This window comes from Chelonoidis abingdonii, chromosome 3, assembly GCF_003597395.2.
Source record: "Chelonoidis abingdonii isolate Lonesome George chromosome 3, CheloAbing_2.0, whole genome shotgun sequence".
Lineage (NCBI taxonomy): Eukaryota > Metazoa > Chordata > Testudines > Testudinidae > Chelonoidis > Chelonoidis abingdonii.
In genome coordinates this window covers 91,095,448-91,113,539 of record NC_133771.1, presented here as the reverse complement: position 1 = coordinate 91,113,539, position 18,092 = coordinate 91,095,448, and the positions used below count along the sequence as shown (strand labels likewise).

General features: G+C 42.8%; 1 protein-coding gene across 2 annotated transcripts in view; it reads left to right on the top strand.

The window, feature by feature from the left end:
• Positions 1 to 14,766, top strand: part of HDAC2 (histone deacetylase 2) — a 48,041-nt gene extending 33,275 nt beyond the window's left edge. The window contains exons 9-13 of one of the 2 annotated variants that reach the window (XM_032780007.2): positions 7,504 to 7,612; positions 9,034 to 9,164; positions 9,660 to 9,815; positions 14,053 to 14,110; positions 14,383 to 14,766. In XM_032780007.2, the coding sequence (XP_032635898.1) occupies positions 7,504 to 7,612; positions 9,034 to 9,164; positions 9,660 to 9,815; positions 14,053 to 14,110; positions 14,383 to 14,413 (485 nt within the window). In that variant the 3' untranslated portion in view covers positions 14,414 to 14,766. The remainder of the gene's footprint in view (positions 1 to 7,503; positions 7,613 to 9,033; positions 9,165 to 9,659; positions 9,816 to 14,052; positions 14,111 to 14,382) is intronic. The other variant, XM_075063898.1, reaches the window with a different exon arrangement.
• Positions 14,767 to 18,092: the final 3,326 nt, after the last annotated feature.

Below are 18,092 nucleotides of genomic sequence, written 5' to 3'. Positions count from 1 at the left end.
GACTTAGTTATTCCTGAAAGCAGATTCTGCCCGGTGTCTTCTGAAGCCTCTAGGAAACGCACTTTACATCCTACTCTTCCTCTGCATCATCCTGTTACTCAAAAGCAATTGAAGGAACAGAATGATTACTGTTCTCTACCTTTTAAGATTTTTTTGTTGTATTGTCTCTGTGTGAAGTGATCCCATTCAGCCGGTATAGGCAATGCATTCTTCCTTCACATTGCTCTTAGCTTTTTTTTTTTTTTTTTTTTGTATTTGTAGTCGTCATGTTCTTTTCACCTCAAATTTTTCTTTGCAGAGTAATGCTTTTTGTTGAATGCTGTAATAGTGAATCAACGTTATCCACACTATCGGAAGAGTTAAAGGAATGATGCATGGGTACACAGCTCTGAGTTCCCCTTTCACAGATTCTAAGAGGCTAACAAGCCCAAAACGCATCCTATCCACGATCTCCTTCAACCTTGTCCTTTAAAAGACTTGCTTTCTCCCCTCAAGCTTCCCAAACACACTCACGCCCCTTTATCCCCTTTCTACGCAAACAGGAACAATTGATTTCAATGCTTTTCATTCTTAAGTGTTCTGTGTTTCATTCTGTGCTGACTCTCGTTGCCCAGACAACAGTGATTCTTACGTTGCGGGGTTGTAGATTCATTGTCTGGCCATGCTGGAAGAAAAGAAGGCATGGGATGTGGTTTAATTAGGCCGCAACTTTATTCACTTAAAATATCTGGAGTACTCAAAAATAAATTGTACAGTGCAGGGTCATAATCGTTTTCCAAATCATTGTTGCATAAGCCTCAGCCTGGTCCCAGCTGTCCTCCCTTGAAAGAGATTAAAGGGGTGAGAGCAGGAGAGGGGATTGCGTCTCTGCTGTAACATGTAGGAGCTCCAACCCCCACTTCAGCTCTCTTAAAGGATGCTTCCCTTTACATCCTTTTCTATTCCTTTTTATGCAATGATTATACCCCTTCCATAAAAAGTTCCTTCACTGGACATGTGCAAATGATGCTTGGCTACCTCCTCCAACCTCTGGCAAGTTCCTAGATACCCACTGATTCCTTGCTTAATATTGGACAAAAATAAATCTGCCTTCCAATTGGATAGGTGTACCCCATCCTCCCTGAATCACATGGGTGCTCAGTAAGGTGTATCCAGATATGGAATAACCAAAGGGGCTTGTGATATATGAATTTAGCCACCTTCCTACTTGCACTCCTCCTGGTCTTATTCACCCTTGGAGGCTTCACTGCTCCCTATTATGCCCTGCACTCAATATGTCAGACCAAATAATCATCATCTCTCGGGGTTGGTGGGGGGGGGGGGAGAGAATCTTTTTTGTCTGCCCGAAACCCCTCTTTGTTCTATTTACTAAGTCAACCTCTTTTTGCCATCCTAAATCGTTTTCACAGAGGTGAACAACAATCACATCTGGTTCCCGCTCCTGGGCTGCCAAAGAATGTGCAAGGGGAATTGGCTGGTCCCTGAGAATGCCCGTCCTTCCATGCCAGCTTGGGATTGTCTCACTGCCTAGACCCAGATGTGATCCTCCAGATGACCCAGAAGCCTGCCTATGGCTGCAGATCACACCACTGCTCACTTGGTCTCTCTGTAATTGGAAACACAGGAAAAACTAGCTCTGATTCTCTGCTTTGGGTCTCACTTGTGACCTATATGCATTTGAATGCCATTGTCCAGTTGCCTGAATCACTCTAGCCCTAAGTGAGCCACAGCTGTCACAGCCCCATCCAGAATGGGTGGGAATTCACGCATCAATAGCCCCAACTTCGTAAGCCCATTTCTTAAAACTATAACAAATGGTATGTTATGTGGGGCCTTCCATCCTCATGAATAAAGAGGAGCCTGTCTCCAGCTGGTCTCATTGCTATATAATTCCTTCAGTGCTTCTACTAGACAAATCTTTGCCACACTACCCTCCTATAGCATTATGAACTGTCCTTGCCTGCTCAAATCTGTTTTTGACATCCTCAAGGTTTGAATGACCTTTCACACCTCTTACTGTAAATCCTTCCATTCAAAGTCCTTCCTGGAATATCCCTCACTGACTCAGGCACTAATTTTCTGACTCTGAAAGCTCAAAAATACAACAATCCACCACTAGGAATTCAACCTTGAACAAGGCCACCTCTTGTCCATTTTTGCATATTTTGTTGAGAACTTGCCCCAAAGCTCTTAAGACATCACTATTCAGACACTTGAGACTACCCCATTAAAAATCTCTGAAATAAAAATCCATCACAAAGATTTGGGTAGTCCCTAATCCTACTGGCAAATGTAAGACCTGAGAGGTAACTGGAGATGGTAGATGATGTCAAACCACAGATTGCCAATGACCCCATGTACTGAAGTATCTGGTCCTCTGGAATGTACCATATCTTAGACAAGCCCTCCATCCTCTGAAATTGCACAAAATTGCTAAAACACCTGTCATAAAGCCCTAAATGTTTGTTGCACCACTGATCTTTGTACAACCCCAACAGCTATCATACACCACAGTATCAGAGTGCTACTAGCATCTATTCAGGTACCTTGTGGACTCCCAATGGCAGGTCCGAAAGTTAGGACAGCGAATCTGCTATACCGTTGTCAATCGCAGGTATGTGTTTTGCAGCATGTTAAAGTTTAAACACTAGTATCACCTTAAGACTCATAACCCTGGACGACGTAGGGGACTGGTGATTGATACGTACTTCTGCCATGTTGCCACTCCACTTTTGGAGAAACATTGGAAAATCCATTCCCCCAAAGAGCACTGCCACTGAAATGGGAAAGAATTCAAGGAATGTTGTACCCTTTACTATTCCAGTTTGTGTCCAACTGGGGGGCTGTTTGTGGGCACAGCATCTGCGTTGGTAAAATACCCTGAAGTCTCTTCCTCCCAGTGCATCTGAGTGAACCTTTAAATCTGCCCCTATTATCCGTTCCTCCCTCCAAAGAGACACTCTGTTAAAATTACTCAAGCTGTTCCCACACTCCTAAATACTCCTTCATCGTTCTGTTAACTCTTATAAACCGGTTGGCTTTTAATATTCTTACGGTGGCCACTGACAGATGCAAAATGCCTGCCCTGGGGCCACCACTCAGCATGCAAAGTTAAGATGCCCATTAATAGATTGCAGCTCTCACAGTGTAACCTTCCTGGCTGCTCTTGCCTTGACAATCGATCCCAGAAGTTCCCCCCACTTATCTTAGGCGAGTCTGCATACACCATAGTCCACATATCTAACTCAGGCCCCAGCTGGGTCAGCTTATTAGAGGGGTCCCTCTTTTTTCAGGTCCAGAGGTACCCTTGGTTTATTAGCCAGGGTCTAGAATGTGGTCAGCAGGCTAGTGCACACTCAGAATTTGCCCTGCCTGCAAACAAAAAGTTATCTAAGTAGTGTATCACATGCTGTAAATCAGGCTCCTGGGCAATCACCCATTCCAGTATTGTGCTGAAATTTTTCAAATGCCAAGCATGGAACATCTCATAGGGAGCTACTTACCAAAATAAAACTTACTCAGAACAAAATCTAAAAGGTGCATCTTTCCCATTATAACTACTAGCAATAGAAAAGGTGACTTGATGTCAGTTTTATGACAGCAACTCCTGCGCCACAAGTCCTAACCATGTGCACAGCCTCATCATGAGGGAAATAGTGTACTGAACATAAATTATCACTTCATTAACTGAACTACCCTATGGATGTGACAGGTGATGGATCAAGTGATATTCTCTAGGTACCTTCTTGGGAACCAAGCCCAGGGGAAGACCCTAAGGGTTTCTCAGATAAATGAATGAATGGCCCTCCAACTCTGTTAGAACTTATTTGCTTTGTGGTCTTTTTCTTTACAATGTGACCTAACTCATCTGTGGACTTCAAATTTTTGGACATTTACATGACTTCTTAGCCCATATAGGGAATGTTAAACAGCAAATACTCTTCCATCTGTCCTGTTAAGGAATCCCCAAGGCGAGTACCCTTAATGCTTCAAGCCTAACTGGAAACAAAGCTATTTCCAACACCCCACTTCCATCTGCTCTGCTCTTTTCCTGGTCCATCACCTTTGCCCTCTTCCTGGACCCGGAGGTATGTGTGGTGAGCCTGATTTACCCCCAGTCTTTTGCCAGAATTTCCCTGTAACTTGTACCAGTTACAGGCCTTGGGGGCCTAAAGCACATCTTGCAAGCATGTCTAAATTTGCAGATGTTCCAAAAACAACTGTTTTTGTTAAATGCCCAGCAAATGTTATTACAAGGCTGGGGTCTCTATTGGGCTTTCAGAGGACTAAATAGGCCACTGTCAGTTTGAACACCTATGCTCTGTGGTGTCATCCCCTCTAACCACAGTGTATGATGTGGTATGTACAACCAGATTCCTTTCTGGATTGCAGCCCTCAGTCCAAGCTGCTTATCCCAATTAAAACAAGCTATACCCCCAAATGTATTAAATGCCTTCAGATTAAGTCCATATATTTGAATAACACTAGGCTTTTTCCAGATATGTTTCCTAAATAGAGCCTGCATAGATTAAAAAAGCGACTTCCCAATTTTCACAGGTACTAGCTTTCCCTTGGCCATTCAGATTTCTCATTGCCATGCTTGTCCTGTCCCTACTTACTTTCTGTCAGAGCGTCCCTGTATAGGAGTGATGATGTGTCAGTATATTCAGCTCTCAATATCTTTTCTTTAGTAGTCCAGGGAAGATGAACTCCCATGGGCTCCCACACTCCTGCATAATCAGACTCTGGACTAACTGCTGTGGAATCTTCAATGTCCTGAGGCCACCTGGATACCTCTGGATGCTGTTCCTATCCGATGAATTTACATTCTCTGTCGGGGTGTTGGGAGGAGGTTGTATTTTTCATGTCCCCGCTCCCCCACATTAATAACTCCTACACCATTGCATGGGGTGTGCACTATTTTATTATCTTCTGTATCCCAAACCTAAACCTATGCCAGGTAACTGAGACCACCTCTACCAGAAGCCTCCAACTTCTGTAACAACTGAAGTTAACCTACAATAGTTGTGTAAAGTAGTTGACCTCTGGTGTAGACATGTTTGCACTGGGACTCCCCCCCCCCAAACAGCAGATATCTTACCCCCCCACCTCCCTCCGAGCGCTTGTGGAAAATCTTCTGGACCCACTTATTTTCCAGTTAGCTCCTGCTGCTAGGTCTGTGCCTGGAATCAGTCTGAGGTTTCTTTACCGAGCTGTCTTCCCAAGAGGTTCGGTTCCAATGATTGGATTTGTTCTTCCTGAAGCAATCGAAAGGGCATGGGAGATAGCATACTGCTTCATCGCCTAATAGGATGGTCTTAGTGTACTTATTAAAACATAGTTGTAGCAAGAGAAATTGGCCATGTATATGCAACAGATATGCATGATACTTTCTTGGTATTCAAGACTTCCACGTGCTGTCTACGGAGCGGGCTGGCAATAGTTCTCGAAGATCTAATTAAATTACCACCTCAGAGACCTTTTAGTTTTCACAGTGTAAACCATTCTCCTGTGACTGTGCTTGTGGATTGATACCCATGTTAATAAGTTGTGATCTTCGATGAGCAGAAAGAATCTCTTGCTGAGTGCTTGGTTGGAGTGCTCCTCTGATATCAGATCATGAGACTTTAAGTTCAGAAGGGACCATTCTTGATAGGCTAGTCTGACCTCGCTGCACAACACAGGCCAAAGAAATCTCATACACCCACTCCTGTATTCAAACCCCTAACCTGTGTCTGAGCTATTGAAGTGCCTAAAATTATGATTTTAAAGACTTCAGGTGCAGAGGAATCCACCGCAAAGTGACCCATTGTCCCACACTGCAGAGGAAGGCAGAAAAAAACCCAGGGGCGTCTGGCCCAATATCCCCTCGGAGGAAAATTCCTTCCCGACCCCAAATTATGGCGATCAGCTAAACCCTGAGCATGTGGAAGATCACCAGGCCAGACACCCAGGAAAAATCTCTGTAGTACTCAGATACCAGTCCACCAAAGCCAGTTGTGCATATTTACCACTAATAGTCAGAAGACCAAATTAATTTCCAAACTTAGTCTTCCATCATACCATCCCCTCTGTAACTTATCAAGCTGGTCTATGTCAGAATGAGTCTGTTTGCCATTGCTCCCTTGGTGAGGCTGTTCCAGCACTTCACTCCTGCTGAATGGTTAGAAACTTTCATCTAATTCCAAGTCTAACTTCCTGATGGTTCAATCTTATATATCAATTTGTTCCTGTGCTCAACATTGGTACTGAGCTTAAATAATTCCTCCCTCCCTGGTTTTAATTCCTCTGATATATTGATAGAGGAGCACTTATATCTTCCTCTCCGCTTCTTCGTCGCTGAGGCTAAAAGCCAACTCTTTGATCTCCTTTCATTAGCAGGTTTTCTATTCCTCAGATATCTTAGTGCCCTTCTTCGTATTACCGGTTCCAGTTTGAATTCATTCCTTTCTAAACGTGGGAGACCAGAATCTGACCACAGTACCTATTCCAGATGATGGGGCTCCCGTGCCTTGTGCTATAAACTCCTTATCCCTAGCTGGAATACCTCACCCTGATGCTCCCAAGACCGCATTAGCTTTTTTTCACAGCCATAATTCACTTTGCGGGCTCATGAGTCATCCTGGTGATCAACCAATCCTCCTGAGGTGCTCTCTTGCCTCTGTTACTTGCCAACTGATCTCCCCAGCTGATTAAAACAAAAAAAAAATCTTGTTATTAATCCCTAAGTGCATGATCTTGCACTTTTCACTATTAAATTTCATCCTATTACTATTACTCCAGTTTACGAGGTCATCCAGATCTTCCTGTATGATATCCCAGTCCTTCTCTGTATTGGCAATACCTCCCAGCTTTGTGTCATCCACAAGCTTTATTAGCACATTCCCACTTTTTGTGCCAAGGTCAGTAATAAAAAGATTAAATAAGATTTGGTCCCAAAACCGTTCCCTGAGGAACTCCACTAGTAACCTCCCTCCAGCCTGACAGTTCACCTTTGACTTCAACTATAGTGAAGATGACTAATGGCAAGTTGTCCTCAGTTAATCACATCTTTCCTCCCAACAATGGGAATCTTAGGCATTTTTTTCTGTAAAATGTTACCTCATGTTGCAATGTTCCAGTATTTGTTTCCTATTTTATGTCGAAAGAAATCAAATCTAATTTTGTCCATTGAGATTTCCTATACTGCATTCACTGGGATTGAAATCATTCTCTGCTGAGTCTCATTACCCAGATATCAGTGTTTCTTGTGCCTGGGATGCAGATTCAATCTCGGATTCTCCACCAGCAAACATTAGTTCATCCGTTGTCTTTGTTGAGCAACTTGAAGGGAAACACTATACAGTGGTTTTCTACTATACTTAAAAGCGCTCTAAGTTGTATATTCATCCAATACCTGAAGTTTGCCAGTATGTTATTTAAAGTCCAGTTATGCAGTCTGAGTTGTATAAAAAGCTGTCTAAAAATGAGATTTTTAGGTGACTGAAATTTTTTTTTTAATAGAGTTGCCATACAATGACTACTTTGATTATTTCGGACCAGACTTCAAACTGCATATTAGTCCATCAAATATGACCAACCAGAACACACCAGAGTATATGGAGAAGATCAAGTAAGTAGTTGTTCCCTACCTTGAGAACAGAAACTCTAAAAATCATAGTCATTTGTTGATGGAAATCCTTTATAAATTTCGTACCTAATCAAACCTCATCTTTATCTCCTTTTTATTTATATAGTGTACTGTTTTAGGATCACAGCATTTGCAGTGATGGTGGTTTTAATGACTGAGGGGGAAGTAGATTTGTTTTTTGCCTTCTTTTTGAAGCATAGATTCAGTTTAAAGTCATAAAGTAGTGTGAGTAGTCTTTATCAAAAAGATACTGATTTTAAAGAGTAAGCACCATTAGTCTTGATTGTTTTTGACAAGACTTGTGCCAGCACAAAACATGAGTTGCATACACTGCTGAGAACTGCATTCAAATCCTCTTGCTCTCCGCTTCTGATGCAGAATTGTTTTATTTCCGTTAATATGAGGTCTTTCATGTTTGAACATAGAGGGAAGATTTGCTGTGAAAGGTATAAAAATGTAGGAAAAGCTTATCTGCCGTGACCTGAATTCAGGGTTCTGTTTCTATGATGCCAAACAAGTGTAAACAGAGTAAAGTAGAACTTCTTTAGGAATTTGTAATGTCCATTCTAGCAGAAGAAACCCAGAACACTGAATTAATCACAGAATAGGAAGAGAAATATTTTCAAATAATATTCTAAAATGTATTTGTAATTTTAAGTCTAGCCATGGTCTGCAAATTATTTGGGATGTTAAAGGAGTTGTAAATCACCTTAGGTCAGTGTTAAAGGACTTATATTTGTATTCATGGGAAACATCCAGCATTTTATTCTGAATAACAAACCTGCAGAAGTGTCTTTTTGTGTCATTCAAATAATTCATGTTATGTGTAAGGATTTATGAGTCATTAATGTTTTGTTCTCAGCAATAATGTCAAAACAATTTAAATATCTGTAAGAATGAAAAAGTCACTTCCATTCTGTATAAGAAATCAGAAAGTGTTGGTTTTCCTTCTTGAAAGGTAGTTGAGCTAAACTTTTGGTGTATGTTGTTGGGACAAACTAATAACTGTGGACATGAGAACATGTGTCTTATGACCACTCCATAGAGCCGGTGGTTATGAGGTTTAATTATGATGTAGCAGAATGTTAACATCTGAAATCTGTCTGGTCATGGCCATAGTTTCAGGCATTAAACTTTTGTGTAAAACATCCTTTGTTGCAATTAGTAAACAGTATGGTATGAATTTACCACTTTTCTGGCCAGCCAGTAATAAGTGGAGCCTTGCTCCCCTCTTAAAAGAGAAATCTCACTCTTTCCATAATAGAACTGGTTTAAGCAGAAGAATTATAGAAAAATGTCAACTTTAAAATTGTTGCATTTATGATTAAATATCCAGAAACTGCAGGAAAGGCTACATCTCTCCCTATATCTAACAACTTTTCCATCTGCTACTTCACTCGCAGACAACGCTTATTTGAGAACTTGCGTATGTTGCCTCATGCACCTGGAGTACAGATGCAAGCTATTCCTGAGGATGCTGTTCATGAAGACAGTGGAGATGAGGATGGAGAAGATCCAGACAAACGCATTTCTAGTAGGAAATGTTATCTTTAGGTGTCGTGTTAGAATATGCCCCCGGAATAAGGCCACTTTAAACATAATGGGCCAGATCCTCACCTCTGGTTAGCTGTTTTCTGCCACTCCAGTTGAAAGATCCAGCCCGTAGAGACTTCCTCCCAGTAGCTGAATGGGGAGGACATGTCCAGGACAGTGTGTTTCTGTTGTCTGGCAATCCCCAGATGCTGACATATGACCTTTTGGGCCTATAGGTAACTGGTTACAAGTTGAGCTCAATAGGCTGTTCTGATGTATGCCAGAGCCTAGACTAACCTGGCTTCTAGCTGGATCAACAATCTGAAGCATCGAGGAGGCTCTCTCTTATTGTATTTCCCTTTGATTAGAGAGCAAAGTGCTGTTGGTCTCCTAATCAGTTGCTCAAAACCAATTTCACTGTAATTCCTTTATGAAAGACCTATTGCAGTAAAACTGAGTTCCTTTAGTGTCTCTCTTTTTTTAAAAAAAATACTAGTTCGAGCATCTGATAAGCGAATAGCGTGTGATGAAGAATTCTCTGATTCTGAGGATGAAGGCGAGGGTGGACGACGAAACATTGCAGATCATAAGAAAGGAGCAAAGAAAGCCAGAATAGAAGAAGACAAGAAAGAGACAGAGGACAAAAAAACTGGTAAGAGCATAATTTCGTATATAACTGTGTTCTCCCTTAACCCATTATAGGATTGCACCTTTCTTAAAGTGAATTTTGTTAGCAGTAAGATGTCCTACAACTGTTAGCACAAAGAGTTAATGTGCTTTTGAAATGTTCATTCTTCGATAGTTTGCTCAAGTTGATTCCATTCTAGTCTTTCATGCGTCCATGTGCGCGGCCATCAGAGATTTTTGCCTTAGTGGTACCTGTAGGGCTGGCTGTGGTGCCCTCTAAATCAGGCTCCATCGGCCCTCTGCCCTCTCAGTTCCTTCTTACTGCCCATGGTGGTCAATCAGAGCGCCTTTCTTGCTTAGCAAGAGCTGGCAGTTTCTCCACCTGGGACTTCGTGCCTTAGGGCCTTTGTAAATAGTTTGCATATAGTAATGTTAAGTGTTAGAGTTCCAGTGTGGACTTTGCCCCAGGCAGGGCATGCCCTAGTCTCAGGGGATTAAGTCCTGCTCGGACTGCAACAGGCATATACCTGTCAGCGACCCCATAGCAGCTGCCTTAAGTGCTTGGAGGGGTCCCATGTTAAGGAGCGGTGCTGGATCTGCAAAAACTTTTGGCCCTGCAACCAAAAAGAGCGGGCTATCCGCCTCAGGGCTCTTCTGATGGAGTCTGCTCTCTGCCCGCCTTCCAGGCGGTCGCACTGAGGGCTGAAGAAGGCCAAGAAGCGTTCCTCAGCACCAAGCAAGAAGGCCCAGGAATCATCTACCAAGGGACCTGGGCCTGCCCACCAGGCTTCTCCAAAGCCATGCGAATGTGCCTCCCCGGTTGGGGCTCCCAACCCCCTTAAAGGTCCGTCACCAACTCAGGGACCCTTCTCACAAGCAACTCCTGGTTCAGGAGGTTGAGTAGCTCCTGGTCTTGGGAGCTGTGGAGGAGGTTCCTCCGGACATGGAAGGAAGAAGATTCTACTTCCATTACTTCCTAATCCTGAAGGCCAAAAGGGGCCTCAGACCCATCCTGGACCTGCATTGCCTCAACAAGTCTTCAAGAAGTTGAGGTTCCACATGATCTCCCTGACCTCCATCATTCCTTCCCTGGATCCAGGGGACTGGTACGCCACTCTGGACGTAAAGGATGCTTACTGTCATGTGTCCATATTCCCAGGGCACAGGGATTTCCAGCATTTCATAGTGGCCAGGCACCACTTCTGGTTCATGGCACTAACCTTTGGACTGTCCTCAGCTCCCAGGATGTTCACGAAACGTGTGGCACTGTAGCAGCTTTCCTGAGACGTCGAGGGGTCCGGATCTTCCCATATCTCAACGACTGGCTCATCAAGGACAGGTCTCCAAAGGAGCCTCAATCTGATGCAGTCCACCTGCAACAATCTGGGCTTGTTAATAAACAGAGAGAATTGCACGTTAACGCCAGTTCAACACATATAGTTTATCAGAGTGGTTCTTGACTCCACACAGGCCAGGGCTTTCCTTCCAGAAACATGTTTTCAGGCCATGTCAGACTTCATTGCCCACATAAAGAGCCCTCTGCTCACCACGACCCACACATGCCTGCAACTGGGCCACATGGCTGTGTGCACATACCTGGTCAGTCATGCCCGATTTCATCTGCGGCCTCTGCAGGCGTGGCTAGCCTCAGTCTATATCCCCAGCAGGCATGCCCTGGGCTGAGTGAGCACAGTACTAAGCCACGTCCTCTCATCCTTGAACTGGTGGCTGGATCCCGAGTCAGTGCTGGAAGGGGTTCCTTTCGTGACCCTGTCTCTCACCCCTGGTCTCGGACACTTCGGACCTGGGCTGGGGAGGCCATTTGGGCAAGCTCAGCACTCAGGGCCGCTGGCTACAAAATCATCTAGCCATTCATATCAACGTCCAGGAGCTCAGAGTGGTTTGCCTGGCCTGCCAGGCTTCTTGCCCCACCTGAAAGATGGTGCAGGTTCCGACGGACAATACAGCCGCGATGTCATCCATCAACAGGCAGGGCAGCATCAGATCTTCGGCCCTTTGTTGGGAGGCACTCAGCCTCTGGGACTTTTGTGTGCGGCATGCCATTCATCTGGTAGCCACCCACCTGCCTGGAACCAGGATCATCCTGGCAGATCATCTCAGCAGGACCTTCTCATCTCGTCTTGAATGGTCTCTTCATGCAGAGGTGGTCAGCCTAATCTTCCACAGATGGGGGACTCCCCAGATTGACCTGTTTGCAGAACAGAAAGTGCCACATGTTCTGTTCTCTGCAGAACAGGGACAAGGGCTCCCTGTCCAATGCCTTTCTGATCCCGTGGTCAGGAGTGCTGATGTATGGCTTCCTGCTGGTACCATTGATCCACAAGATACTGAAGCAAGACCAAGCATCTGTTGTTCTCATTGCCCCAGCATGGCCTAGTCAACACTGATTCAGTATGGTGCTGAGTCTTCCGGCAGCCATCCCGTTGCAGCTACCTCTTCGGCTGGATCTGCTATCCCAGAACTACAGCATCCTGCTGCACCCAAATCTGTCATCATTGCACTTGACAGCTTTGCTGCTGTGTGGATGAGCAGGAGTGCTCTGCTGGTGTCCAGCAGAAAACATTCCACCAGGGCTACCTTTGTGGCAAAGTGGAAGCAGTTCATATGTTGGGCCTCGGACTGACACATTTGTGCGGAAGAGGCCCCGCTGCAGGACATCCTGGACTATTTACTGCACCTGAAACTCCAGAGCCTGTTGCTATCTTCAGTCAAGGTACACCTGGTGGCCATTTTGGCATTCCGCCCTCCGTTTCAAGGCTGATCGATCTTCGTCCATCCCATGACGACATGGTTCCTGAAAGGCCTGGAGCACCTTTACCTCATGTCCAGGATCCAGTTCTCCCTTGCGACCTGAATCTTGTGCTGTTGTGGCATCTGGGTCCCCCCTTCGAACCCTGGGCTTTCTTGCTCCCTCCTGCTTCTCTCCTGGAAGATCTTCTTCTTGGTTGCTATAACTTGGGCTCATAGGGTGTCTGAGATCAGGGTGTTCACGTCGGAGCTGCTTTATACAGTATTCTATGAGGACAAGGTCCAGTGGTGTCCACACCCGGCTTTTCTGCCCAAGATCATTTTCCAGTTCCACACTGGTCAAGACATTTTACTTACCAGTCCTTTTCCCAAAGCCTCATGCAACAGATGAGGCATGCGGGCTGCAAACCCTGGATGTCAGACGGGCTCTGGCCTTCTACATGGATAGAACAAAGCCGTTCCATAAGTTAATGCAGTTGTTCGTTGATGTTGTAGATAAGATGAAATGATGTGTGGTGTCAGCCCAGAGAGACTTGTCTTGCATCACAGCCTGCATCCACTACTGCTATGAGCTTGCAAAGGTGCCCCTGCCAGCAATCGTGATGGCTTATTTGACTAGGGCACAGGCAGCAACATCAGCCTTCCTGGTTCAGGTGCTGATCCAAGAGATCTATCAGGCTCTTCCCCCTGGTCGTCCGTCCACACATTTGCGTCAAACTACGTGCTGACCCAGCAGGCTTGAACTGATGCTGGCTTTGGCAGAGCAGTGCTGCAAGACTGTGAACTCCGAACCCACCTACGTTGATTCTGCTGGTGAGTCACCTATAATGAAATTGACATGAGCAAGTACTCAAAGACAAAATGGCTACCTACCTTTCATAACAGTTGTTCTTCAAGATGTGTTCCTCATGTCCATAACGTTACCCCCCATCCTGTCCCTCTGTCAGAGTTGTTGGCAAGAAGGAACTGAAAGGGTGTAGGGCACCTGAGCGCAGTACTCCAGTGGGCACCACAGCTGGCCCTACGGGTATCACTAAGGCAAAAATCTCCGGCCGTACACATGGATGTGCGTACTCCTAGAATGGAGATGAGCAACACATCTCACAACCGTTTTTTCTTTCCCGTCACACTGAAGAAGAAAAACTAATAAAATCTAAAGTGCATGTTTGTATAGATACTGAAACATTACTTACAGTCCAGGGATGTTGTTCTAAATGAAGATCTTTGCCCACTGTGGTTTCAAATCCTGAAGCTAGTAATTTGTATAGGTCTAATGAAGTGTGAATGAAAAAAGTTCTGTGTAGCTGATGGCATAAGCTATGGTCTGTCTTTCATTTAATAAGATTTGATTTGCAAATAAGCAGCCTAGGTTCCTGATTTCCTCTCCTCCCCTCCCCCCGCCCCGGTCTTAAAAAAAAAAATTAGATTGTGTTTTTGGAGTCTTCAGATATTTCAAGTGTCACACAGTGTTTTTCCTTCTTAATTGTTTTTAGATGTAAAGGAGGAAGATAAATCCAAGGACAGCAGCGGTGAAAAGACAGACACCAAAGGGTAAACCCCTCAGTATTAAACTGTAAAATGTTTTGTGCTTTGGAGAACATTCATTAACTTTCAGAGCTTTTCCTCAGTTAGCCATCTGTACAGAAGATATGTTCTGTATCAATGTGAGTTATAAATCAGTGTCCGGAGTTACTAAAATACTTCAATGGCTTAAAATATGTGATGGGTAGTTCTAACTGCATCTTTATCAACAGCTAGTCTGAGACCCTCTCAAAATGAAATTATGCCCTGTTTAATAGTTTATATTTTTTGCCTTTGAACAGAGCGAAATCAGAACTGCTCAGCAATCCTTGAATTAAAGATGGCCTCACACCAATTACAGAACACAATACCAGAGTGGGAAAATACTAAAAGAAGAAAAGAGTTTTTTTTCCTGTTGAGAGAGACTGCTGATTTCATTTTGTACTATTTGGCATGGACTGTATTTATTTTCATTCGGCTTTGTTTTGGTTTTTGGCAAGTTGTATTGTGAGTTTTCTAATTATGAAGCAGAAATTCCTTTCTTCACCATGCTTTATGTAATAGTATTTAAAATGGATGTGAGTTATTATGTTAAATGTCTAAACTGATCTATTAAAGTAATTTCCCTTTCCTGAGCTGATTTTACCTTTTTGTAATTATATCTTTATTAAAAAAAAATTGTACTTGTTTCTCTTTTGTCCATCATTGCATTATCTAGAAAGCACTTCCATCTAAAGTAAAGATAAACAGTCAGTTGCTGGGGGATTTAAGATGACAATCTGTATGTACATATGCTGATCTGCGCACGTTGTAATGACTCATAGTACATGGACTATGAAACAGTGACTGATGTACCTATTATACTTACAGTAAATAATGGAAAAGTAGGTATGGGGACATTGTGCCTGGATGTACGAGCATGATATTTGGAAGCAGAAGGTTAAAACTCTGAACCTCCTGGTTGGATTGTATAACAGGACAAATACCTTATACTCTAGCAGCAGAGTATATAAGCTATTTGTCCTGTTATGAATTAACTTGATAACCAGCAACTAAGTCCTGCAGATAAGATTGGGTGTACTGCAGAATCCATTCTGACCCTTTGAACTTCAAGATGCAAAGAACCATATCCCTTTTTTTTGAACAAAACCTTTTTATTTGTTTTTCCTCTTTTTTTTCTCCTTTTGAACAGTTAGTCAATGCCGGCACCTGAATTTTAGATCCTGTTTTATAGGTTCCTCATTCTAGATGAATAATCTCCATACCAGCCAGCTTGAGAGAAATGTGGTGAAACTGTAAGGACACTTTATTCACTAAGAGTAGCGTTATCCTTTCTTGCAAGGAAATACTCATTATTACTGTTCTTTTCTTTCCCTTTCATTTTCCCCATTTCTTCCTTCTCCTGTACCAAAAAAAAAGCGCAGTTAAACTGTGTGTTCTCTTTCCTCTTGATTCATAGTTCAAGGATTTCCACTAATAAGAATTATTATGCATTAGTCCCTTTTCATATTCTTGGCATCTTTAGAAGGTTTGTAGTAAAGACAAATTGACCAAGTAATTTATCTCCTTTCCTTGTCACTAAGGAGAAAGCTGAGAATTTTTGAAGGTTTGAGGGTAAAAGGGTTGAGGCTGTCTGTTTCCAAGACTGGAGTACTATAATAAAAGGATTTATGTTAATCTGTCTGGTCCTAAAAAACCCTTCAGCTTAGTACTGTGGTTAGTAATTCCACTTTGAGCATTTGGACACAGTGGGCCAAAATTTAACCTAATGACATGGAGATGAAACATACGTTGCCACAACTGCAGAAAAAATATTTGTATAGTTGAAAAAAAGTTAAAATGTGTAAGTATAGTTTTGTAAATAGGATGAGCCTTTATATGGGAGAACTCGGAGAAACGAGTTTACTGTTTTTACTGGTATTTGTAAATGTTTTCTTGCATTTAGCTACAAGATGGTGAATTTCTAGATATGTCAATTATTTTCTATTAACTTCTGGACCTATTGTGGTTTAAAAAAAAATACTATAACAATGTTACCAGGATGCTTGTATTAAGTGGACAAATTAATCTATAGATGATAACTTGATACTTTGTTCCTAGATTCTGTTTTATGTAGAACTTGGCATAATAAGTATAATGGGTATAATCTTTGTTTTCAAAGGGACCCCATTATCCAAGTTCTGGGCACTGGTTGTCCCCCTTGTGGTCCAGCAAGAGCAGCCATTCTAGGGTCCCAGCTCCTCAGTCATCACCTCTTGGGTGGATACCAGCATCTCTCTGTCCTGGGGAGAGGTTTCCAGGTTGCATAGCTCCGTGTTTATACTGTGATCTCCACAGCAAAGGCACGCTGCCTAAGACAGTCTGCTTAACTTTTCTCCTCAGAGATTGTACACAGTGTAACTGCCACAGTTAAATTACCAAACAGTGCTTTCTAAGCAAGCACATTTATTCTTAAAGTAAAAGCTGTACAGAGAAAACATGTTAAAACAATAAAGAACCTACACCCATGCTAACAAGCTTTTCAGAGATTACCCCCTGACTTCAGTAAGGACTCTAGTTAGAGGTTTTCTTGTGGCCACATTCATCACAGCTTCAGCTCAGAACCAGCCCTCCTTATGACTAATGGAGCTAAGACAAGTTATGCCAGCTGAGGATCTGGCCCCTGAGGTTTATCAGATAAACTTGGTTAGTGAAACCGAGGAAGTTCAATGTAATTGTCTTTGCTAAAATATACAGGCAGCAAAGCCGTTAAAATGGAGCCAAATTTACTGAAAATTTCCAATCTGTCATTTAACTACAAAAGTAAAGCATCAATCAGTGGAAGAAATAGTGAACTGTGGTAATATTGCCAAAAAGTCAGGGACAGTGATTAAAAATCTAGGATGCTACCTCCTAGGTCAGCATTACATCCACTTTTGCAAAGTGTGTCAAACCCATCTTCATGTACCACCAGTGATAGGAGCTGTGCTGGCCAAGAGGAAGTCACTTGTGGTACCTGGAAGTCTAGTGCTGACAGTAGTCTTACACAAAACTGCTCCAAGAGTGTAGACTGAGATAATGTTCTTTGTGCGTTGCAGGATGCAAAGTTTATTTGTTCCTCATCTGTCCAACCTTTTATACCCACTTGTATAACAAAAGTTGCTGGAAGTAATGACAGCAATACGTTGATCAACTCACCAAGTGTCAGCAAATGCTATTCATTTTTTCCTTGGGATGAGAGTAAAGGAGATTCTATTTTTAATGTACAAACTGCAGATGGAAGTAATCCAATACGGGAAGCAGTTGAAGAGAGCTATAAATGTATAAATAGCTCTCCTGAGAGAATAGGCTGTCTTGTGCTGAATAATATATACCTGTCTTGTATCTGCTGGAGAACCATGTTGAGTAAATTAGCAATTAGAGTTCCCTCATGTGAAAATGCATCTATTTGGCACTGAAAGATACTATTAGGATCACAACCTTCAACATGCCATGAGCAAGTTTGCTATCTAAACAGTATATACAGATACAGATACTATACTCAGTCTTCTTACAGTAGACTTACTGGTCACATACACCCCCAGAATTAAAATTTGCTGAATTTATGAAATGGTTGCAATATGTGCACAGATACAATTAGAATACACAGTAGATAGAAGAACTAGAATGATTTGTATATATTGCTGGGTTCTAAATTAACTGTCCCCACTTGAGGAAAAACAGGTTATTGCTGTAGACAGCGCAGTTAGGCAACAACAGTGGCAGTCAAGCAAACACAGCACGGGCTCTCAGGACTTCCAAGCTTCCTGTAGAGTCAGGAGAGTGGAAACCCTGGGAACTGCTAACGCTTCCATCAGTCTGGTAGGGAGCCTAAAAGATCAGGGAACCACAGATGAACTTGGATCCCAGGTTCAATTTAATTTTTGAAATATTTTGAAACTTTTTTTTTTCAAATTTCCCTTCCCATGGAAATTTCAAAAAGTCTATTTTTTGTTCCAAAAAAGAACACTATTTTGGAATTTCCTGCAGAATG